Genomic DNA, 20,012 nt, shown 5'->3' with positions numbered 1-20,012 from the left:
AACAACTCCAGTGATTTTGACCTGCTGTGCAAGCTGATTTCGTCATTGTTTTCGCCAACTATGACCTCAAGTCATGGCTCACCAAGTAAGTGCGAAGATAACAAACAGCAGGAGTCACGTCTGAACATAGACGTCCCGATGACATCTCAACTCAATTCGAACGCGACGGAAAGCCCCAGGTCTCTTAAAAGAAGTGCGTTCGCTGAGCTCATGGCACCTAAACCGAAGCAGTCCAAGACAGCGTCTCAGATAGAAAACAACAAGTCAACACCATCAAACGGTCCACTTATGTCGTTGCCTCCCAATCTACACGCTTACCAAAATGGTCTACTACCCTACGTACACCAACCTGAGTCCTGTACGCCAGGCACAATAGTTCGTACCACAGAGAACACTGTACTGATTAGGGATGCTTTTCCCAAAGGATTGGTCCATCTTCTACTTATACCTCGAGATCCTGAGTGGTATGTCCTCACTCCATTCGAAGCATTTAGTCCGGCCAGTACCGAACGACAGAAGCTTGATAAGCACATGGCATTCCTGCAGCTCATCCGTGAAGAAGCAGGCTCTGCTGCCAATCTCGCAGCTAGCGAGCTCTCACGACTGGTCTCCCCATATTCAACATCTTGTAAGGCCCGCCATGACGCCCTCGAGGGTGATGACCCGCCCGCGACGTTGCCCGAGGGTCGCGACTTTAGATCTGAAATAAAGATCGGCGTACATGCTCAGCCAAGCATGGCGACGTTACACATCCACATCATGAGTGGAGAGAACCACTCCGACAAATTGAAGAATAAGAAGCACTACAATAGCTTCAACACGAACTTCTTCATACCGCTTGACGACTTCCCTCTCATGGAGGACGATAACCTGATGGACAAGGTCGAGCAAGATAGCTTGGTCAAGGGCGACATGAAATGTTGGAGATGTGGAAAGAATTTCGGCAATAAGTTCAAGCAACTCAAGGAGCACTTAGAGGACGAGTACAATGCGTGGAGGAGCATCTGAACACTACACCGTCCTACGGGTCTTACCACTTCATTAAGACTGTTCTGCTGAACTACTGGCCCATCAAGATGTCCGAATTTTTGGGACCCCCACAAAAGCCATCAACGTGGTGACAAGGCGCTTGCAGATGCCGAATCAAGGACAGTGTCCAGACGGAAAGTTGACAGATACATGTTCTATCGAGATCTAAGCAATCACTGTGCGAACACATAAAATCCTTAGCTGGATCGTACATGAGCTGGAGTCAATTTGGGTAACGCCTTCACTAAGCACAATGCCTCCTCTTCTCCAACAAGTAAGGGCACTATAGATATAGCACTTTCCGTTTGCTGGTCAGTACTTGTGCTTATTGACACAGCATGTGCAAGTGTAAATGTGTTCGTCTGCCAACGGCAATGGTACCCTTACTTGTATGCAGATGCAATAAATCATCACCTTCGTTATCTACTTTATTATCTCTGGTACAGCTTCAACGATTTGACCACTAGAGTATCAGACTCCTTGCTCGAGCGATTATGTCAAAAATACAAATTGTTGCCTCACTGGCATTGGCGACTGTCATATCGCTTCTTTGCCAGAGAGCCGTAATCTCTCCAGTCGCTACACCTGATCGAGTCAGCACCGCTAGAGCAGAGGCCCAGGAACAGTCCTCGAATTTGTCGACGAATACTTTCGTCCTTCGAGCATCGCCCGAGGTAGAAGCATTCGACTACAACAGCTATGTAGAGTTCTTCCAAGTTGAAAATGCTGGAGATCAGGAAGATAATTACAAGAATGCCTTCCTCACAGCGCTGATTGAGGTGCAAGCAATGGTGACTATTGCTTACGAAGGTGTTCGAGAACAATTGTTTACGCCAACTTCCACCGACTCCCCCGTCGAACGTTATTTCAGATCAGATCCGGCTGAATGGCAGCTAGTCCTAGACATGTACGAGCGACTCGCTCAAGCATTAGGCGCACCGCAATACAACGATCTTCGAAAGATGCCAGGATGCGTGCCAACGACGCCGAAACTCCATGTCTATTACCTCGATCCTCCTCCCTACCCGGATGGTACCCCGCCATATCCCAACTGTCAATCTCAAGGTGATCTCCTTATTTCTGCCTACGTTTTCAAGAATCATGGTTGGGATATACAGGATAAGATCGTTCTTTGCCCTGAATTCTTCTCCAAACATCGAACTTTTGAAGAAGTCGACGAAAACAGAGATTTGATTTATGATTACATTGAGTTTGGATACACAGATTCACGGAAGGAGCTTACTTACACCTCATCGAGGGTTCTACTACACGGTATGTCTCTCCCAACTGGGTCATGTGTTTCGTACTAATCAGGCCATGGTCTAGAACTCATGCACTACTCTCCTCTGTACAGTGATTTCTTCAACAGTGGTCTGGACGACGGCCGGATAGTAGACTTGCAACTATACGACTCCAACAGCGGCACGTTCTTTGGTGCCTACGGAGCATGGGCAGCAACGTGCATCACATACAATTTGGCGATGTACTACCCTCAGTGGGGTCCACTTGACCCAGATGTTCCACTACAAGCAATAGGGCTCGAACACCTGGCGAATCCGGTAAGTTCAACATCTCCTTGGCCAACAGCCACACGTGAAAGAGGCTGACTTTTCTTGTGCAGAAGACAAATGTCGACAACTGGGTATACAATGCCTTGGAGTATTTCTACAGGAGACGGTACAGCATTGCGGAGGAATGGCTGCAACCTCCAATGCGAGCTGGCGGACCACGTTTCCCGGAAGGACATCCCGGTCTAAGTGATCCGAGGGTTCAACCTCCTACTCCGCCTGGCTCACCGCTGGTCAACGTGCAAGACTAGGGGCACTGAGTACCGAGAGAGTGCATTTAGATGGTAATCATTGACATTACAGGCTCATGCGGACTTTGTGATGAGCCAAGCTGGTCTGATGGGATAATTTTCGGGTTTCGTATGAATGACGATAGCGTGTGTTGTATAGCTGGATGGCAAGACTGTGTGTATCAAGGCCGGATTGACAACGTGACAAGACCCTGGCTGCCTCACAATTTCGTGGCCAGATAGACTGCATGCGATATCGATGGCTTCATACATATAGCAAGTCCCAAGATGTGAGGTATTTATGATCAGATTGCGATTGATAAGACAAGAGGTTCTGTATATTCTACGCTCTAGTTATTCGGCAGCAAAACACCCCTGAACCGCACCTTGCCCTGATTCATATGCTCAAGAGCCTCATTCGCCTGATCAAGCGAGAACTTCTCAATCATACACTTGACTCCATGCGTCTTAGCAAACAATATCGTGTCCTCAGAGTCTCGTGCATGCCCAGAAGGCCAACCAGTCACACTCGTCCCTTGCATCAGCAGAGCGTTCGTATCGATTTCCGCCGGACCGTCCATAGCCGCCAGTACCAACAGCTTACCTAGCGGAGCCAGACCCTTGACCAAAGATGGGATGAGTTGCCGATTTGGTGCAGTGAGCATGATGCAAGATGCACCACCCAGTTTCTGGAGTTGTTCGCCGATATCTCCCTTTGAGCTGTCGACATATTCGTGGGCGCCGAGTTTTGTCGCAAAGTCTCGTTTGGCGTCGGATGAGGAGATGGCGACGGTGCGGTAGCCGGATTTGGATGCATATTGAAGAGCGAGATGTCCTAGGCCACCGAGACCTGTGGTACTGGTCAATACGCAGTCAGATAATTTGGATGTGAGTTCTGCTTACCTTGGACAGCAACAGTAGACCCTGGCATGATGTTCTGGTGCCGCAAACTGTTAAAGACGGTGACACCGGCACACAGCTGAGGAGCAAATTCAGCAGGGTCGACGTCCTTGGGGATATCTACCACTGCCTCTGTTCTTAACAGCACGTACTCAGCGTACCCGCCGTCACGGAAAACACCGTTCACGGTACCGTTCTGGCACATTTGGTAAAGACCCTTGATACAGTTTGAGCATGTTCCGTCGTGGCCACCGTGCCATGGGCTTGCGAGTCAGTGCTTACTCGGGGTGCTAGAGAACGATGGCACTTACCCTCCTACTCGATCGCCCTCCTTCCATTTCTTCTCGGAGGATGGCACTGCAACGACTTCTCCGATAATTTCATGACCCGGAACCATCGGAAGAGGATTGCCAAACGCGGCATGCTGGACGACAACGTCTGAATGGCAGACACCGCATGCCAGAACCTTGACTAGAACCTGCCGACCACGTATCAGTCTGTATTGTAGTGTTGGTGTGAGGTAATATTGCTCACTTCGCCATCGCCAGGTTGCTTGAGTTCACGCTCTTCGATAGTCAGTGGACTCCCTTTCTCCTTGAAGACTGCGACCTTGTAGGTCTTTGGTAGGTTGGACGGCATGGTTTTGTGTACGAGGTTGGTTACTAGGTCCTGCGCTGTCTGCATATGTTAGAAATTGCTGGATGTCGTTCTCTCAAACTCGGTTGTCTTGTATATACTTTGTGACGTTCGCAACCCCACACATGTAAGCCGGTACGGGCTGCATGATGTAGCTCGAAGGCTTTCTACACGTCACGATCCACGGCGATAAGGTTGCGAGCATGTGCAGTAGAGCTACGGTGCAAGTACAACTTTTGTGAAATTTATCGCACACGTAGCATGATTTGCTTCTCGGAGACGGAAATAACTTGATTCAGTAGTATTCTCGAATTAGAACATGTCCATCAATTGATACTAATGTAACTCGTTGTACTTGATGTCAAAGTGCATAGTCAACAACCAGTAGAGGTGCGCATACGAGGGGTGAATACAAGGATTAGAAGATGTGTCGAGCCTTGTGGCATCTCGCGTATGGTTGTAGTCTCTTGGGAGTCTCATGCAGCCTCTCCAGTAAGCTGACTAAGGAGGCACCTCATTCGCCAATTGTAGACCAACTCGTGGCAGAACATGATATTTGTAAGAAGTCACAATACCGAGGTTGGATATGATAAGAGACCGAAAAGCAGCAGCGACATGTTCCTTGCGCCAGCTCAAGTAACAACGACAAATACAAATTTGCTGGTTAGTATGACCATCTATCGCGATACTTTGCGGCAGGAATGACCAGTCTTGCCGTTTTCACTTCTGCGTAGCCCCTGACTCCACAGACTCATGTTTCTGACGAAGTTGACCTAAAGGAGCTAGATCCAATTAGAATGCCGTGCTAGACCTCCGCTTCCCGTGGTTGAAACGGACTATGCTTCAGATCTCTTCTCTTTTGAGTCGCCCTAACGGTCGTCCGTGCCTCCTTTCCTGGCGCGTCGTCGCAGTTTGTCTCCCTGGCGCAAGGAATGGGCCGTTTATCACATTCCTGGCGTCTTCGCACGCGTAGCAAACTCGGATGTACCGCTGAGAGAATGGTCTCTACCCAGATCGTTGACTGTCTGAGCAGCACGCAACGAAATTCCCTTCTTGCTTCACGGTAGGCAGCAACACCTCGTTTGCTTTTTCCTTGAGTACTGCGCTACCTTGTTCGTGATCTTTCGTATCTTGTTGCACATGCTCAAAATAGACTGTGCTGTCGTCCCAGAGTGATCGCAGGTTCGATCAGACTTATCTGGAACTTCCACTCTCTCTCTCCCGCTCTCTTACTACACTCAGGTCAGGTACCTAAGTTCACACTATAAGAGCTGGGCTACACTTCGCTCCAATACCACGACATATCGAGACAAGCCTGGTTGTTTTCGAACCAGCACCCGAACAGCCTTTGCCCGCAATGAAGACATCTCTACTGGTTGTAGGCTGGTTGACCTACCACGCCGCAGCTGATATAACACTATCAGACCTCCAGCCTATTGCCGAGTTTTCGAATACCTGCACCCAAGCATACAGTACCCCGATTAAGAAGTGCGATAACGTTCACTTCGCGCCCATTGGAGATTTGAGCTTCGCGACTTGTACACGCGATTGTCTGAATGAGCTCAACAGCTTGGCCACCACACTTCAAAGAGCATGTCAATCAGATGGGGTCAAGCCTGGAACAATCATAGCACATGCCTTTCAAGGCGATCTCGGCAACTGGCTCTGCGCAACTGGTCCATACGCCAGTGCCACACCCACTCCGATTAGTACTGGTACTGCCACGAATGCGAAGGCGACATCCACGAAGACCACAGTCAGTTCATCATCGACACAAAGTTCATCGTCCTCCTCAAGTGTCAGTACCACTAGTGCAACCGATACGGCGACAGAAAGCTCTAGCACAGAGAGTTCTAGTACGCAAGAATCAACCACAGAAGGTACAAGTACTTCGGCAACCTCAGTAACTTCTACCTCGACTTCTTCATCCGTAACATCTAGCTCCGCCAGCTCTACGTTCTCTCGGTCAAGCACTCCAGCTTCAGGCGTTGGACAGCCTGCCCAGACTCCTTTCGATTCAACTCCATTCGATCAGCTCGCGTTCTCCTCAGAAGCGGGCCACATTTTGACCTCGGCCGTAGTCGGTACAATGCTCCTTGGACTGATCATCTGTATCGGATGAACGAAATGATACCCATGCCGTGGTGGAAAAAGGTCCACGGACGCATCTGCATTCTTAGCCAGTCAGCTCGCTTGGCTGAGCTCGTCGATATGGTCGATAGGGTCAAGAGCTTGCAAATTCAGTCTCAATCTCAGCCGTCCACAGGAATATCGTGATCTGCACAACATTAAACTCATTTCTCTACAGAAGGCTCGTCGCGGCTTGGCGCCTTGGTGCCGAATGAGTGCAGCAGTTCACCCATGCCAATTCTGGTTGTGTATCCCACATAAAAAAAGAGTCATACCACTTTCCGGACGACTTACCGGACTGCTCTTAATGCACGCCACGCCAAACTGAAGCACAAAGAGAACAAACTCGACGCTTCCAAATTCATCTCAGAATTGTGGACACTGTGGTGTTGAAGCCGCTGGGATGGCATCAATGCATAAATGAAGTCTGGTCTTGAGGTTTGCACGCAAATAGTGGATCTGGTGTTGATGACCTCCTGAAGCGCAGAAGGAACCCTCGAGCCGATTGCGAAGTTTACGTCCTGCTGAGTGAGCCAACATTTCAACCACATAGAAGAATGCTAGAAGAGGGAAGAGAAGACGCATGCAAGATTGAGAAGGATACATGGACAGTCGGATGATAGGTGACATCGAGGATGACTGTATTGAGGGTATGTGTAATGCGAATTCTGCCTGGTGGCTAGAAGATGGGTCTGCAGGACGCTTTCCTTCAAGGGAAGACTTGGGTACCTACGGCTAGGAAACAGAAGGATGAACCCGAAGTACAAACACAAGCGTTGCGCACGTGAAGGAGGAGAACGCAGGTCGAGGATCGAGTATAGACGACGCGTTGAATAGGAATACTGCAAAAAACGAGACAGGAGGGAACGCGATTTTCAGGTCATTCAGCAATCTTCAGCGAGTTGTGTTCCTACGAGGATATCACAAATTCCAGCACACAAAGAGTGCAAAAACCAAGCTAGCTACGTACGATTACCCAAAGGATCTGGGCTGTTGATAAGATATACATTGGTACTATAGTCGAAGTCTTCCCCGGCCGACACCGCGGCAGGTCACGAACGGGCGGTCGCATCCAGTAAAGTACGAATCAGGTTACGATCCTACGGCTCATACTGGAAGCCACAGTCGAAGTGGTAATTAACAGCTACGAGCGGTTTTATACATTTTCTTCTGACCCATTCGCCTGTGGTACCCACGTGGTTGTCGGCAATGTGTCGTTCCGTGTTGCGCAGACATTGTTCATTCTAAATCATGATCACAGACTTACAGTAAGTTCCTTAGCAAAGGTGCATACAAATCGCAGTTCCTTCAGCTTGTGGTTCTGCTAGAATTCGATGACGTAGGCTCAGATCTTTCGGAAATGCAGCTAAGTGGAAGCGATACGCTGGATTTCACAGATAAGGAGCTAGTCATGCCTGGCCTGGTGCTTGTTTCTTGTCTGTTCACGTTTTGAACATCGGTGACGTGAACTCTGTTCGCTAGTCGCAATTGCTCGAGATAATCGTCCGTTCCTGTTGTGTAGCGACGACTTGATTGCAAGCTTTTTTCCTAGATCCTTGAGTGCTAAGAGAATCACGACACTCAGCTGTTTCCAAGGACTTGATAAGCTATGCAGCGTTAAAGGTTCTCGAACGGCTCCTTCAAGCCAAACCTCCTTCTCTACACTCAACTCATGCAGTCTGTTACTCGAACCGTAGTCCATCATGGGCTACGGAGGTCGCCAGTCACACGAATACATCGAATACAACCCTCGAGATCCTCCAAGTCTCTAGTGGAGAGCCAGAATGCGAAGAAGACTGTGTTATCTCAACTGAGAACGCGGCCGTTACGGACATTGAGGTCTATTCTCACACCAGCAGCATTTGGCCATACTCAGACGCGTGCTGCATCCATCTCATCGCCTTTGCCTCAGCGAAACCGCGTCGTCCGCTTTCTCTACCGCACAGCAGCTTGGAGTGGCATCTTTGTATTCATTTCAGGCGGTCTTATCGCGGCCTTCTTCGCCTACGATGCCACTACCTATACCCATCCAGATGGAAAGCTGGAGATCAATGTCTCCGAAGCTGCCTTGTCCCCGAAAAGAGGTGGTCCGAAGAACCTGCCCATAGCTGAGGTGCTTGTCGATGACGACGACACGGATGATAGGCAGATACAACGATACAAGCCTAAATTGGTTATCCTTGGAACAGGCTGGGGAAGTGTGGCCATGCTAAAGGAACTCAACCCCAACGACTACCATGTCACAGTCGTCTCGCCCGAGAACTATTTCCTCTTCACACCTATGCTTCCTTCCGCCACCGTTGGTACCCTCGAATTTCGTTCTCTGGTCGAGCCCATTCGCAAGGTCGTGAGTCGAGTCAGAGGTCATTTCTTGAAGGGTGAAGCCATGGATGTTGAGTTCTCTGAGAAATTAGTTGAGATCGCCGGCTTCGACGAAAAGGGCGACCGCCAGCACTTCTACCTACCCTATGACAAGCTTATCATTAGCGTGGGCGCGACCACCAACCCTCATGGCGTCAAAGGACTAGAGCACGTACACTTTCTGAAGACGATAGAAGATGCACGCATGATCAAGAGACGTGTACTGAACAACATGGAAAAGGCTTGCTTGCCCACGACTTCCGACGAGGAACGGCGTCGGTTGCTGTCATTCGTCATATCTGGAGGCGGTCCCACAGGCGTTGAGTTCGCTGCCGAACTCTACGATATGCTCAATGAGGATCTTCTCAGGTCTTTCCCTCGTATCTTGAGGAACGAAGTCTCCGTTCACGTCATCCAGTCAAGGTCGCATATTTTGAACACCTACGACGAAGCCCTGTCTGTTTACGCTGAGAAACGATTTGAACATGATGCAGTCGAGGTCCTCACCAATGCCCGTGTCAAAGAGGTGCAAGAGGACAAGATTATCTTCAGTCAGAAAGATTCGGAGGGCAAGGTCATTACAAAAGAATTGCCTATGGGTTTCTGCCTGTGGTCCACGGGAGTTTCTCAGACAAAATTCAGTGAAACTCTCGCGGCCAAGTTAGGTGATAACCAAAACAACAAGCACGCTCTTGAGACCGACACACATCTACGACTCATCGGTGCACCACTAGGAGATGTCTACGCCATTGGTGACTGCAGCACTGTTCAGAACAACGTTGCTGACAATCTGGTATACTTTCTTCGAGGCATGGCTTGGGAAAAGGGAAAAGACCCAACAGAGATGCGTATCAGCTTCCCTCAGTGGCGCGAACTTGCCGGTAAGCTTCGTAAACGCTTTCCACAAGCAGCCAACCACTTAAAGCGACTGGACAAGCTTTTCGAGGCTTACGACAAGGACAAATCCGGCACTCTTGACTTTGGTGAACTTCACGAACTCCTCATGCAAATCGACAGCAAGCTTACCTCCCTGCCTGCCACCGCTCAACGTGCCAACCAACAGGGTGTCTACCTTGGCAAGAAATTCAACAAGATCGCTCAGGCCGTTCCTGGTTTCAAGGCCAACGAGGTCGACTATGGCGACCTTGACGACGCCGTCTACAAGGCCTTTGACTACCACCATCTAGGTAGTCTCGCCTACGTTGGTAATGCTGCCGTCTTTGATTTCAACGGTCTCAGCTTTAGTGGAGGTCTAATGGCTGTTTATCTTTGGCGCTCTGTTTACTTTGCTCAGAGTGTAAGTTTCAGGACAAGGTTACTGCTTAGTATGGACTGGACGAAACGAGCACTTTTTGGAAGAGGTAAGTTCTCTGATTTCCTGTCGCGAACACAATACTAACATTCTGGCAGATTTGATGGCATATTGAGTAACCATACTAAAAACCTAATCGATCTACTCGGACATATTTGGACGCAAGAGATCGATCGACATATAGCCATGCAGGGATGATGCAGGCGCAGAGAATTTTAGGAGCGTTAAGAGAGCTTGCTAGGGAGACAATCGCGTTGTGACGGTTTCACGCTTACAGAAAACGTGAAGCGCTCCCAGCAAACTGGTGTAACAGACACGAAAAGTGCTACAGAGCTGTCACCAGATGAGGAGTCAGGAGTCAGCAATAGGTAACTGGGAAGATTTGGAAGTGCTGGAGTAGGAGGAACATACTTGATGTAACAGGAGCCAAAGCTGTAAGACATCAAGACAATACACAAGGTGATGAAATGTGGTCACGATTATTTCCTTGTCTCTAATCCCCGATCGCGATATTTAGTGTCATGCAGGCTGACTGACATCGACCACTCCGGTACGAGGATTCCTGTTGGAGAGGGATCGTGCTATGGTAACAACGAGGCTCGGGGTAAATCAACTGCAAACCATCAACAGCGACACGTTAGCAGTCGCAATAAATCATACCAGACTTCCGTAACTTGTTCTACAGTCACTCGAATCAACAAACACAGGTCTAAATTCTAAATTTAGATTTCTGCTAATTCATCAAATTTTGTCAATTTCTATGTGCAACCTGGGTATCAAATGCTTAAATGCAGATAAGACATGCTCAAAAACTACCATGATGTTGTTTTCTTGAACAATAAAATACAGCAAGGGCCCACCACTCATATCCCTTCACCCCGTCTATAATTCCTCTTCTTCCTGGCCTTCAGCACATTCAACGTATTCTCTCGTCCGGGCTGTCTCCCAATCTCGACAACTAGAAACCTGACAAAATCTGGGAGGGTCCAGTAACTGCTGTGCGCGCCGAGCATGTTTATGTACTGAATTTCTAGTGGTCCGCCACCTGATGAGAGGAAGTAATCGATTTGACCGTTGTCGTTGAGGAGGTACATTCTCTTTTCGGCGATTTCTTCACGTGTGAAATTGTGTGTTTCGAGCTCGACTGTACTGGGGAGTTGTGTGAGTTCGGGGCGTGTGGATTTGAGGGTGGTGGCGTGGCCGTAGGCGTCGGATGTGCGGCTGGTTGGGGCGTAGCGGAGGGAGCTTGAAAGGCGGGTGAAGAATGATTGTGTCGCGCTGGGGATGACGGCTGGTTCCAGGAGAGATGCGTACTGCCTGTCGACGCAGGAGTTTTGTTGGTATGCAATGGGATCGTTTTTGTGCATGATGTTGTACAAGTTATCAACAGCAAGACATCCATAATGTGGGATGTCGCTGGCCACGCCCTGGGCTTCGTCCTCACCATGTTGCATGCCTGGTTTGTATCGTCCTTTACGTGGAATGAGGTTGGCGTTGTGCAATAGGAGGAAGAAGCCTGCTGGGCTGCCGCAGCAGAAAAGAGTAGTGGTCTTGAACTCGAAAATGGTTTCGCTTGGTGCATTGTTGTTTAGGTCGAGGTCACGAGGAATATGCGTAGGTTGTTGTGAAAGTATGTCCATGGCCATTGCGGAGCCCAGAGAGTGCGCGACCAAATGAACACGGCCAGTTTCGTCGAATCCTGGGTTATTCTTGCACCACAACCTGTACACTCGATTTGCTTCTCGAACTACAGCCGCAATCATTTTCTGTTTATGGTGAGACATATAGTAAGGAATGTCAAGCATGACATCCGAGATCATCGACCGAATAGCTGGTAGAGTTTCTGGTGTTATGTCCTTCAGCTCGTATTTGTTCTCAGCATCCTGTGCCTTCTGCTCCTCGTCAAAACTTAAACCCAAACGCCAGTTTACAGGGAGTACCATGATTCCGGTGTTGTCCTTCAGGCTGCCCCTCACACTTTCTTTGGCCAGCTCCACGTTGAACTCACGTCGCAATCCGTTAATAGCATGTGTGAAATGAAAGCTATCGACCCTTTCGGACAGCTTTTGACCGATACCGTGAATGACTAGAACCAAATCGGTAACTTTCGAGCTAGTAGGCTTGTCGTTGCAAACGTGACAAGACATTCTTCTTGCTCGCGTAGCCGCATCTCCTGACTGGGACAACTCAGCACCAAATTTGGCATGCACAGCTTTAGCTGTTACGGCTTTGTAGGAGTGCAACTTTTCCCATACCCGTCTGTCAAATCCTCGAACCACAGCGATGCCGAGCTGTCTACCCTTCCTCAAGGCATGCAATGGCTTCCGGTTTCTGCCAACAGAAGGTAAAGCGTTAGGACGTAGAATTTGAGCGTTTTTGCCGTCTGTGTATACAACACTGTATGACTGAAACAGTCTCTTGGATTGAGAAGATATCCTGAGATCGACAGCAACATTATCGACATTCTCAGGTAGCTCTTCTTTGACAGTCTCATCAATTCCATCTAGTTTGTCTATTTGAGCTGAAGTAGGTCGACTCATCGGCTTCTCCTCTGGCCAAAGCTTGTAAACAACTTTCATTTCGGCGGCAGCACCATGCTCGATACAAGCATCGAGTTCGTCCTTGTAAGTGCCTGAAAATGGTTTCATATCTTCATAACCGAGCTCGAGACGATTAGCTACGTCAGCAGGAACAGGAAGCATGCTGTCTTTGTAGAACCACGTAGCTCGAATAACATGCGAGGTATCATTGATAGGACTCCAGTAGATAGGTTTCATAGTAAGATCGGGAAACTCAACCAAATGTAAACGCGAGACGCCCACAGGCACGAAAGCTCTCTTCTTTTCCTTCTGTGCTGGAACAGACTCATGTGCTTGGGTGAAGGGCTCTTGTTGCTGAAACTTGTCTAGTCTCGGGCTCGCCAGCGGACTTGAACCATTTAATCTTGGAGCGAATTGCCTGGTGCTTGGGGCACGAGCGAAGGGTCTACCACTGAAAGTTGACTCGGCCTCATGAGCGATCTGTGGATGTACTGCGGCTGAGTCGAACGAAGACGCATCGTCGTGCTCCGGAATAGTGTTCTCGGCAGGAGGAGAAATGTCGCTGCCATTCCTGCGCCTGCTCCGAAGAGGTGAGCGATGCTTTTTTCGCGTTATGGAGCCAAAGTCCAACTCTTCCTTTAATTCATCCGCTGTCACTCGTGTATCTGTACGAGTACCGTTCTCTCTTAATGGCTCCTGGTTGAGCATAACCTCTCCTCCGAGGATTACATTGCTTGGCAAGGGTGCAGTTCTTTCTGATTGTTTTCTGGTCATGACCGGACTCTGACTTCTACTCGAGGACTTCTTTGTGGATTTACGTCTTGGTACACTGTTTCGACTCTGGCTTCGGAAGTCCGGCACGGTAGCAAAGGCATGGTTTGACGATTCGGCGGTAGGTGAGGTCAGTTCTGGAGTGAGGACCTGACCACTCTGGAATTTGGGAAAGGAGAACATGCGGGTGAGGCCTCGTGAGCCAGGCCTGACGTTAAAGTCTTCCTGACGTTGACGCAGACCCTCCCAGGCCTCACTGAGAGCAGCATTGTCGCGAGAGGAGAAGGGCTGAGGTGGTTGATTTGCAAGTGTCTCGGCATTGATTTGAGGCAGTGGTGACAAGGGATCGTCTATGGGCAGAGGAGAAGCGTAAAAGAACTGCGCCTTGACTTTGGGAGGAGTATGGTCGTCTGTGACCGGGTGGTCATCGTCGGAATCATACAGGTCACAGGTAGGTCCATAAGAATGACCTTCTGCCATTGTTGTCCTGCGCAAGACATGTGGTCAACTGCTCGCCGATCGAGTTGTAACACTGCCGTTGAAACAAACTCGACAAGCAACGACGCTGGAAGAAGGCGAAGGAGGAGCTGACCGCCTCTGCTGGATGTGGTGGAGGTGCCAGTAATGCACCCGGTACTGCGGATGTTTTCGATTCGAGACAAGAACACACTTGCTGCCTTACGAAACGGAGCTTCTTGTGCCCATGAAGCGAGGCCTTTTAGTCCAGATTGACTGGCAGTAAGTCTGCCACATAACCGGATTGTCACATGGCTGGAGCCTGCCAGAGAAAATGCTCTCGTGCAAGTCCTGATGTGCAGCTGCTGTAAAAGAGGTGACGTTTTTGTCGCGTCCCGATCGCTGTTTCCATGCATGCAATTGCCACAGCTTTCCGGGCCGTTGCTGGCGTCCTGATCCCTGTCGAGTCGGAGCCTATTTCAAGCCACATCTGCTCTGTTGGGAAGAGAGCGAAATATTGCGGAAGTCTACAGAATATCAGGATACAACGCATCTCTTTCCCATCATGTCATTGAACTCTTGCTCGGAGGATGTCTCGACCCCAAGCTTCATCCCCCTTAATTGCGCCCACCATAGGTCTATATACTAATTTTAATACATGCTCTCAAAGTGATATCTCCCCGCTTGTAGCTTGTTTGTGTAGCTTCTCAAGACCAAACATCCGGTCCACGACGCTGCATCTTGTACTAACTGTCCTTGTACCACCCTTTCTGTGGAGGCTGTCTTTGGTGTTCATTGTTGGTGAATACCCTGCCTTACCAGCCTCAATATCGGCATAGAGTCCCTTAGCAATACACAAGCGTTGTTTAGCTCGTACCATCTTGAGCACCTCCACATATCATAGCGTTTGGTCATTGGTATTATTGTTTATCGATCGTGTCTCCAGCATATGTTTTCGCTCGTGACCCTGTTCAAGCGAACTCATTCGCCTTTCCCTGGACAAGCAGACCGATGATGAGGCCAAACAGCCCGAGTACACTTGAGAAGATCTCAATGACCAGTACCTTAACAAACAAGCTGCCGTCCGTGGCATCGGCCAGCGCAGCGCTGCTGCCGTTGATTCCTACACTAATACCACAGATCATGTTGCACATACCAACAGTCAATCCAGCCCAAAACAGAGCGTAGCCAGTGTAGTAATTCGATCCGCTGTACAGCTGGTCTTCGGGGACCAGACTAAGCTTAGAGGAGAAGACGATGGACATGATGACTCCGTAAATGGCGACAACTTCGCAGAAAATGATAGAGATCAAGTTTTTCGTTCGTATCCGTGGCGCTTTGACACCACCTCCCAGTATCGACGTGCCCGTGATGAAGATGCCCCTACAGATGTGAGTATTCTTCTTGGGGTGAATTGGTGTAGAAGAGTGTACCATGCTGCCCCCACGACAGATAGACCTATGCACAAGGCAATACCAACGTCTGCCCACGCATACGGCGATATCGTTTCTAGGACCTGACCAACCTGGAAACAGGCGTCAGCAGCGTTCTTCCTACTCTTCTTGCTTGCAACATACATTGAACTGTTCACCTTCTCCATTAAACAGCATATCTGCGCCTCATTAGCTTCAATGAAGGATAGACAGTGGTAATTCTCCTACACAAGCCGATGATCGTGAGGGCGGTGACTGCACCGCCCGTTGCATACGTGACGCTCATTTTGGGGCGCCGGATGCAGTTTAAACAACGACAACACAAAGCGAGACGAGACTGTAGGAGGACGATTGATGAAGTGGTGGCAGTGTACCATCGACCAGCTCGATGACGGCAAAGCTGCGCTGCGACTATTACGGTTGACCATGAAGCAGGCACAGATCTATCAGACACGATTGGACAGCTTGAGACTCTTACTCAACCCTAGAAATCTCACTTTACTGCTAGTAATCGCTTCCTATTGCGTCGATGTGCTGATTGTCATTTGGTGAATGTTACATCTTTCCTCTGCTTCAAGATAGGGACTTTAGTAGCTCAAGGCATGGATTCTCTGAGTCCAAAATCATGAGGGGTCAAGCAGATTTGCATTCGCCTGCTATAGACTCGCTGAAAAGCAAGCAAATGGTTTGTGAAGCCTGGATATCTGTCACTTCGTGCTCAAACTATCTGCAATTGGCACACGCGTTCGCCGTCAAGCTAGACTTCTTCCCATGTGGTGGTCTGCGAAAGTGATCGCTCGCTTCGTGCGCTTTACAGCTATTGTGGGCGCGCTTTCGTTGACCACCACGTGCTCCCGCTTTTGGTTGTCTTAGCTGCAGTAGTACTGCCGTTTAAGACTGAACAGGGTATATCGAGATGACTAACACAAGCAGTATATGCATTGAAATTTGTGCTAATTCAATCCAATCCGCCCTCGCGGCCGAAGCAGGAGGTGCAGATCGCATTGAGCTCTGCTCGCACCTCGAAACAGGTGGGACAACACCAAGTCATGGCCTGATTAAATTGGCTCAGCAGAAGCTGAGTATACCTATCTGCGTTCTTGTGCGACCACGACCTGGTAATCATGTATATGATGACGACGAGTATGCAATCATGCTGCAGGAGATCAGGATATGTAAGGAGCTTGGAGTACCTGGCGTTACGCTAGGAGTCTTGAAGCAGGGTTGTCGAGTCGATGTTGAGCGTACGAGAGCGCTTGTTGAGGCTGCGAAGCCTATGGATGTCACTTTCAGTCGAGCTTTCGACGAAGTGCATGATTTGACGCAGGCTCTTGAGGATGTTATCACCTCTGGCTGCACTCGCCTGCTCACATCTGGAGGTGCCAGGAATGTCGAGCTGGGCAAAGAAATGCTAACGAATCTCGTCGCAGTGGCCAACAGTAGAATCGCCATTATGCCTGGTGGAGGAGTAAGGCATCAGAACATTGTCGGAATTGTCAAAGCTACAGGGGTCAACATGGTTCACTCAAGCGCTATGGATCATGGGCTGAACGTTCGTCGGGAGAGCGAGGAGGCAACTGGCAATATGTTTGGCTCCACTCCTCGAGTTACGAGCACAAAGATTGTGCAACTCCTTGTACATCTACTTCAGGAGAATTTTCCGTGACAGTTTTTCCCGGCTGAACATCGACGACGCCCCCAAGCAATTATTTTACAAGCAAGAGTAATATGACCAAGGCTACAGAAAACAAGAAACCTTCACCGGATGACTGGGCAGGGCATATCGGGTGAAAGTACTTGTCAGAAAAGAGGCAGACCTTCACTCTTATTGCAACAGGACTAGCTGAGCTCTATGCTATACTATAAGTGACAACGTGAAATACCCTATCTGTTTTTTCAACCTTCCTTCGTTCCAACATTTCGATCAGAAGAGAGCAGCCGAGATGGATCGAGTCGAGATCGGTTCAGCTGGTGAAAAGGGCGAGGGCCTCTTTGCTCGACAGTTCATACCCAAGGGTGAAGTCGTTATGATTCTGCCATACCCAATAATCATGGCTATCGAGCCCGAATCACTCCCTACTACTTGCTATGGCTGTCTCGCATCTGTCGGGTCGCAACGAGCTACGAACCTCAGTATTGGCGTGCATTCTACCAGCACAAGAACTTCCCCATTAATCCGGTTGACCGCATGTGTTGACTGCTCCAAAGTTTGGTACTGTGGTAAGTCTTGTGAGGTGAGAGCCTGGGACGAGTTCCACCAATACGAGTGTGAGCATTTCGACAAAATGGATCTGGAGGCCACCTCAGCAGAGGCGAGAGCAGTCATACGACTCTTGTTATTGGAAGAGAATGGATGGATCACATCCGAGGCTATGGAGAAGATCTTAAAACTGCACAAACATGAGGCATATCTCACAAATGGCATAAGAGCTTCACACCAGTCAGAGACAGACGAAATAGTGCAGCTTCTGAAACATCAATGGAATAGATGCACGGTCGAGCAGCTACTAGCTATTGTTCACGCCAACTCTTTCAATCTTCGAGACGACGAAGGAAACAAGTTTGGTCTACAGGTTCATGCGCCTCTTTCAAAAGCGAACCACAGCTGTCGCCCGAACGCTTGCTTCTTAGAACACGAATGTGGCGATCCATATGCTTGGACTTGCTTTCCTGCAGAGTCCGAGCTTTCAGAGATGTCTTTCGGCGAGGTTCGAGCGACGAAGGACATCCAAGAGGGGCATGAGGTCACTATCAGCTACTTATCGAAGAAGTATTTGGCTATGTCCTTCCAAGAACGAATGATGAGACTGCACGGAGCATGGCTCTTCTATTGCAAATGCACACGATGCAAAGAAGAGAAGGAGGCTCACAATCTACGAAAGTATCGTCAGTCGTATTCGCCTCACATAAGAGCAAGACCAATCTCACAAGCTTCGCGGCAAACCCCGAGTCTCGATATCACCATGTCCAGAGGACCAGCAAAGGTGGTTGCTAGACTCCCTGCACCTTCAAAGGTTGAAGTTGAGCAGAACACAAAAAATACTTTCGGCCTCCAGGCAGAGCAGCTTCGAATAACTCACAACGATCGACGGTCGAGGTTCTTAAGCAGTGGTAGTGGCCGGAACGGAATCAGCGTCAAACCAACAGCGATGGATAGATCGTTGCCAGTAGGTGAAGTATGCAGGCGTATGATGGGCGCTGGCTCAAAACAAGAGACCTGATGATTAGCGATCGTTCACAGCTTGATGTGAGGAGGGTTTGCTGGCTGTCAGAAAGCTTTACTGGCTTCTTGCACGACTGTACTACGTTAGACAATGGATTGGAAATTGGCGAGAGCATTGGACTTCTACGACTTTGTCTTAACTCTGGTGAAGACGACGTCTTACAGACCAGTTAATTGACCTTTATTCCTAGAGTGATGAAGCTGTCGGAATTGTCTCCCGATGACGCATTGTGGTCACTCCACTTTGTGTGTGTCAAAGAACATCAAGTCAAGCAGGAGTGAAGATGGAAGTCACGACTGAGCCTGGAAGTGTAGGCAACCATACCCACTCGGGAAAGGCTGCCAAGCCAAATCGAGGAGGTTACCCGCAGGAGGTGTATATAATCCTTCTCTCTTTCTGTTTCCTGCTTCCTCTCTTCTAGCTTCCGTGAGTTTTCCAATTCGACTGCCACATTCAGGATCTTTGCTAATGACAACAACAGTTTGCCTTTTGTGAGTGTTCAGTACCATACCACATCAACCACATTGCTAACAACTTTCGAAGGGCTTAGTACGTCGACTTCCTGTCTCAACTCACCAACATTCTCACTGACAACTTCGCAGGATCAAGTGTAGTATCGTGAGTACTACCTCAATCATTCTCTTCTTAAGACCATGGCTAACTTCTCGATCAGTGTTCTTCTCAGTTTAATCTCTGAGATCGTTCTAAGGAACGATTTTCCTGATTATTCTCATTTTTGCACGTCGGCGAGCTTCCTCTGTGCTTGCACATGAAGTGAGTCACTGTTGCGTTGGTCCTACACTATCACCTTCTGCAGCAAATAATGTCTTTTCATCATTCGCCTCGTCTCGTGCGAGAGCTTGAGGAAGGGAGTTGGATAGATAATGCGATGAAAGAGGAGTGGCAGAGTAGAAAGGATGGATGTGATGCATTGTTGTTTGAACATCTTCCTGAGCACTGAAGCGATGACTGAGCTGGAAGGCCAACAGCGACAATTGTTCGGTGGTCGCAAGAGCAAAGGCCATGGCTACTTGAGGGCAGCATGATAGAATGCTACCTATGGTTAAAAAGCGCAGAGAGAGTTCAAGTTCTTGATCGTACATGAGCTGGTCTAGACACGGCTCGTGATCATCTCTTTTTACGACGAACCAATTTCGCTCCCAATACACATCTTCGGCGGCCATCCTGCAAGAAGTGAGCTGGTCATAAGACTAGCCAGCCTGCATCATCACACGAAACCACAGAATCACAACAAACCTTCTCCTCTATTCTCCAGGCCGACGTCCTAGATCGCCAACAATCCTTCGCCCTGAGTACCGAGGATGATCTCTATCGACATCACATCTGGGCGGAGGAGAGGATTGAGCAGGATGTGCACTACATGCTATCCTTCATGGTCGATCAAAAGCGACTATACCCTTG

The 20,012-nt window shown here is 49.1% G+C and overlaps 8 protein-coding genes across 8 annotated transcripts; 5 read left to right on the top strand and 3 right to left on the bottom strand.

Moving 5' to 3' along the window:
- Positions 1-60: 60 nt before the first annotated feature.
- HNT3 (aprataxin-like protein) lies at positions 61-1,008 on the top strand (the record flags this gene model as incomplete). The annotated part of the gene is made up of 1 exon (XM_064897703.1): positions 61-1,008. The coding sequence occupies one exon, from the start codon at positions 61-63 to the stop codon at positions 1,006-1,008; it is 948 nt and encodes a 315-aa protein (XP_064756653.1).
- Positions 1,009-1,523: 515 nt separating this feature from the next.
- Positions 1,524-2,848, top strand: LTR64_003343 (uncharacterized protein; the record flags this gene model as incomplete). The annotated part of the gene is made up of 3 exons (XM_064897702.1): positions 1,524-2,301; positions 2,344-2,588; positions 2,651-2,848. 3 exons carry the CDS (start codon positions 1,524-1,526, stop codon positions 2,846-2,848), a joined length of 1,221 nt encoding a protein of 406 aa, XP_064756652.1.
- A 329-nt stretch (positions 2,849-3,177) lies between these two features.
- LTR64_003342 (uncharacterized protein) lies at positions 3,178-4,366 on the bottom strand (the record flags this gene model as incomplete). Its single annotated transcript, XM_064897701.1, has 4 exons — positions 3,178-3,677; positions 3,731-3,990; positions 4,039-4,205; positions 4,262-4,366. The coding sequence occupies 4 exons, from the start codon at positions 4,364-4,366 to the stop codon at positions 3,178-3,180; spliced, it is 1,032 nt and encodes a 343-aa protein (XP_064756651.1).
- Positions 4,367-8,165: 3,799 nt separating this feature from the next.
- Positions 8,166-10,270, top strand: LTR64_003341 (uncharacterized protein; the record flags this gene model as incomplete). The annotated part of the gene is made up of 2 exons (XM_064897700.1): positions 8,166-10,151; positions 10,265-10,270. The coding sequence occupies 2 exons, from the start codon at positions 8,166-8,168 to the stop codon at positions 10,268-10,270; spliced, it is 1,992 nt and encodes a 663-aa protein (XP_064756650.1).
- Positions 10,271-11,029: 759 nt separating this feature from the next.
- Positions 11,030-13,957, bottom strand: LTR64_003340 (uncharacterized protein; the record flags this gene model as incomplete). The annotated part of the gene is made up of 1 exon (XM_064897699.1): positions 11,030-13,957. The coding sequence occupies one exon, from the start codon at positions 13,955-13,957 to the stop codon at positions 11,030-11,032; it is 2,928 nt and encodes a 975-aa protein (XP_064756649.1).
- A 947-nt stretch (positions 13,958-14,904) lies between these two features.
- vma16 (V-type proton ATPase subunit c'') lies at positions 14,905-15,652 on the bottom strand (the record flags this gene model as incomplete). The annotated part of the gene is made up of 4 exons (XM_064897698.1): positions 14,905-15,316; positions 15,367-15,458; positions 15,511-15,545; positions 15,595-15,652. The coding sequence occupies 4 exons, from the start codon at positions 15,650-15,652 to the stop codon at positions 14,905-14,907; spliced, it is 597 nt and encodes a 198-aa protein (XP_064756648.1).
- Positions 15,653-16,519: 867 nt separating this feature from the next.
- LTR64_003338 (uncharacterized protein) lies at positions 16,520-17,093 on the top strand (the record flags this gene model as incomplete). Its single annotated transcript, XM_064897697.1, has 2 exons — positions 16,520-16,953; positions 17,018-17,093. 2 exons carry the CDS (start codon positions 16,520-16,522, stop codon positions 17,091-17,093), a joined length of 510 nt encoding a protein of 169 aa, XP_064756647.1.
- A 216-nt stretch (positions 17,094-17,309) lies between these two features.
- Positions 17,310-18,587, top strand: SMYD5 (SET and MYND domain-containing protein 5; the record flags this gene model as incomplete). The annotated part of the gene is made up of 1 exon (XM_064897696.1): positions 17,310-18,587. The coding sequence occupies one exon, from the start codon at positions 17,310-17,312 to the stop codon at positions 18,585-18,587; it is 1,278 nt and encodes a 425-aa protein (XP_064756646.1).
- Between the last annotated feature and the right edge of the window lie 1,425 nt (positions 18,588-20,012).

Source organism: Lithohypha guttulata, assembly GCF_036872675.1.
Source record: "Lithohypha guttulata strain CCFEE 5908 chromosome Unknown scaffold_2, whole genome shotgun sequence".
In the NCBI taxonomy this organism is placed as follows: domain Eukaryota; kingdom Fungi; phylum Ascomycota; class Eurotiomycetes; order Chaetothyriales; family Trichomeriaceae; genus Lithohypha; species Lithohypha guttulata.
The sequence above is the reverse complement of the archived record's forward strand: the minus strand, read 5'-3'. Positions and strand labels throughout refer to the sequence as shown.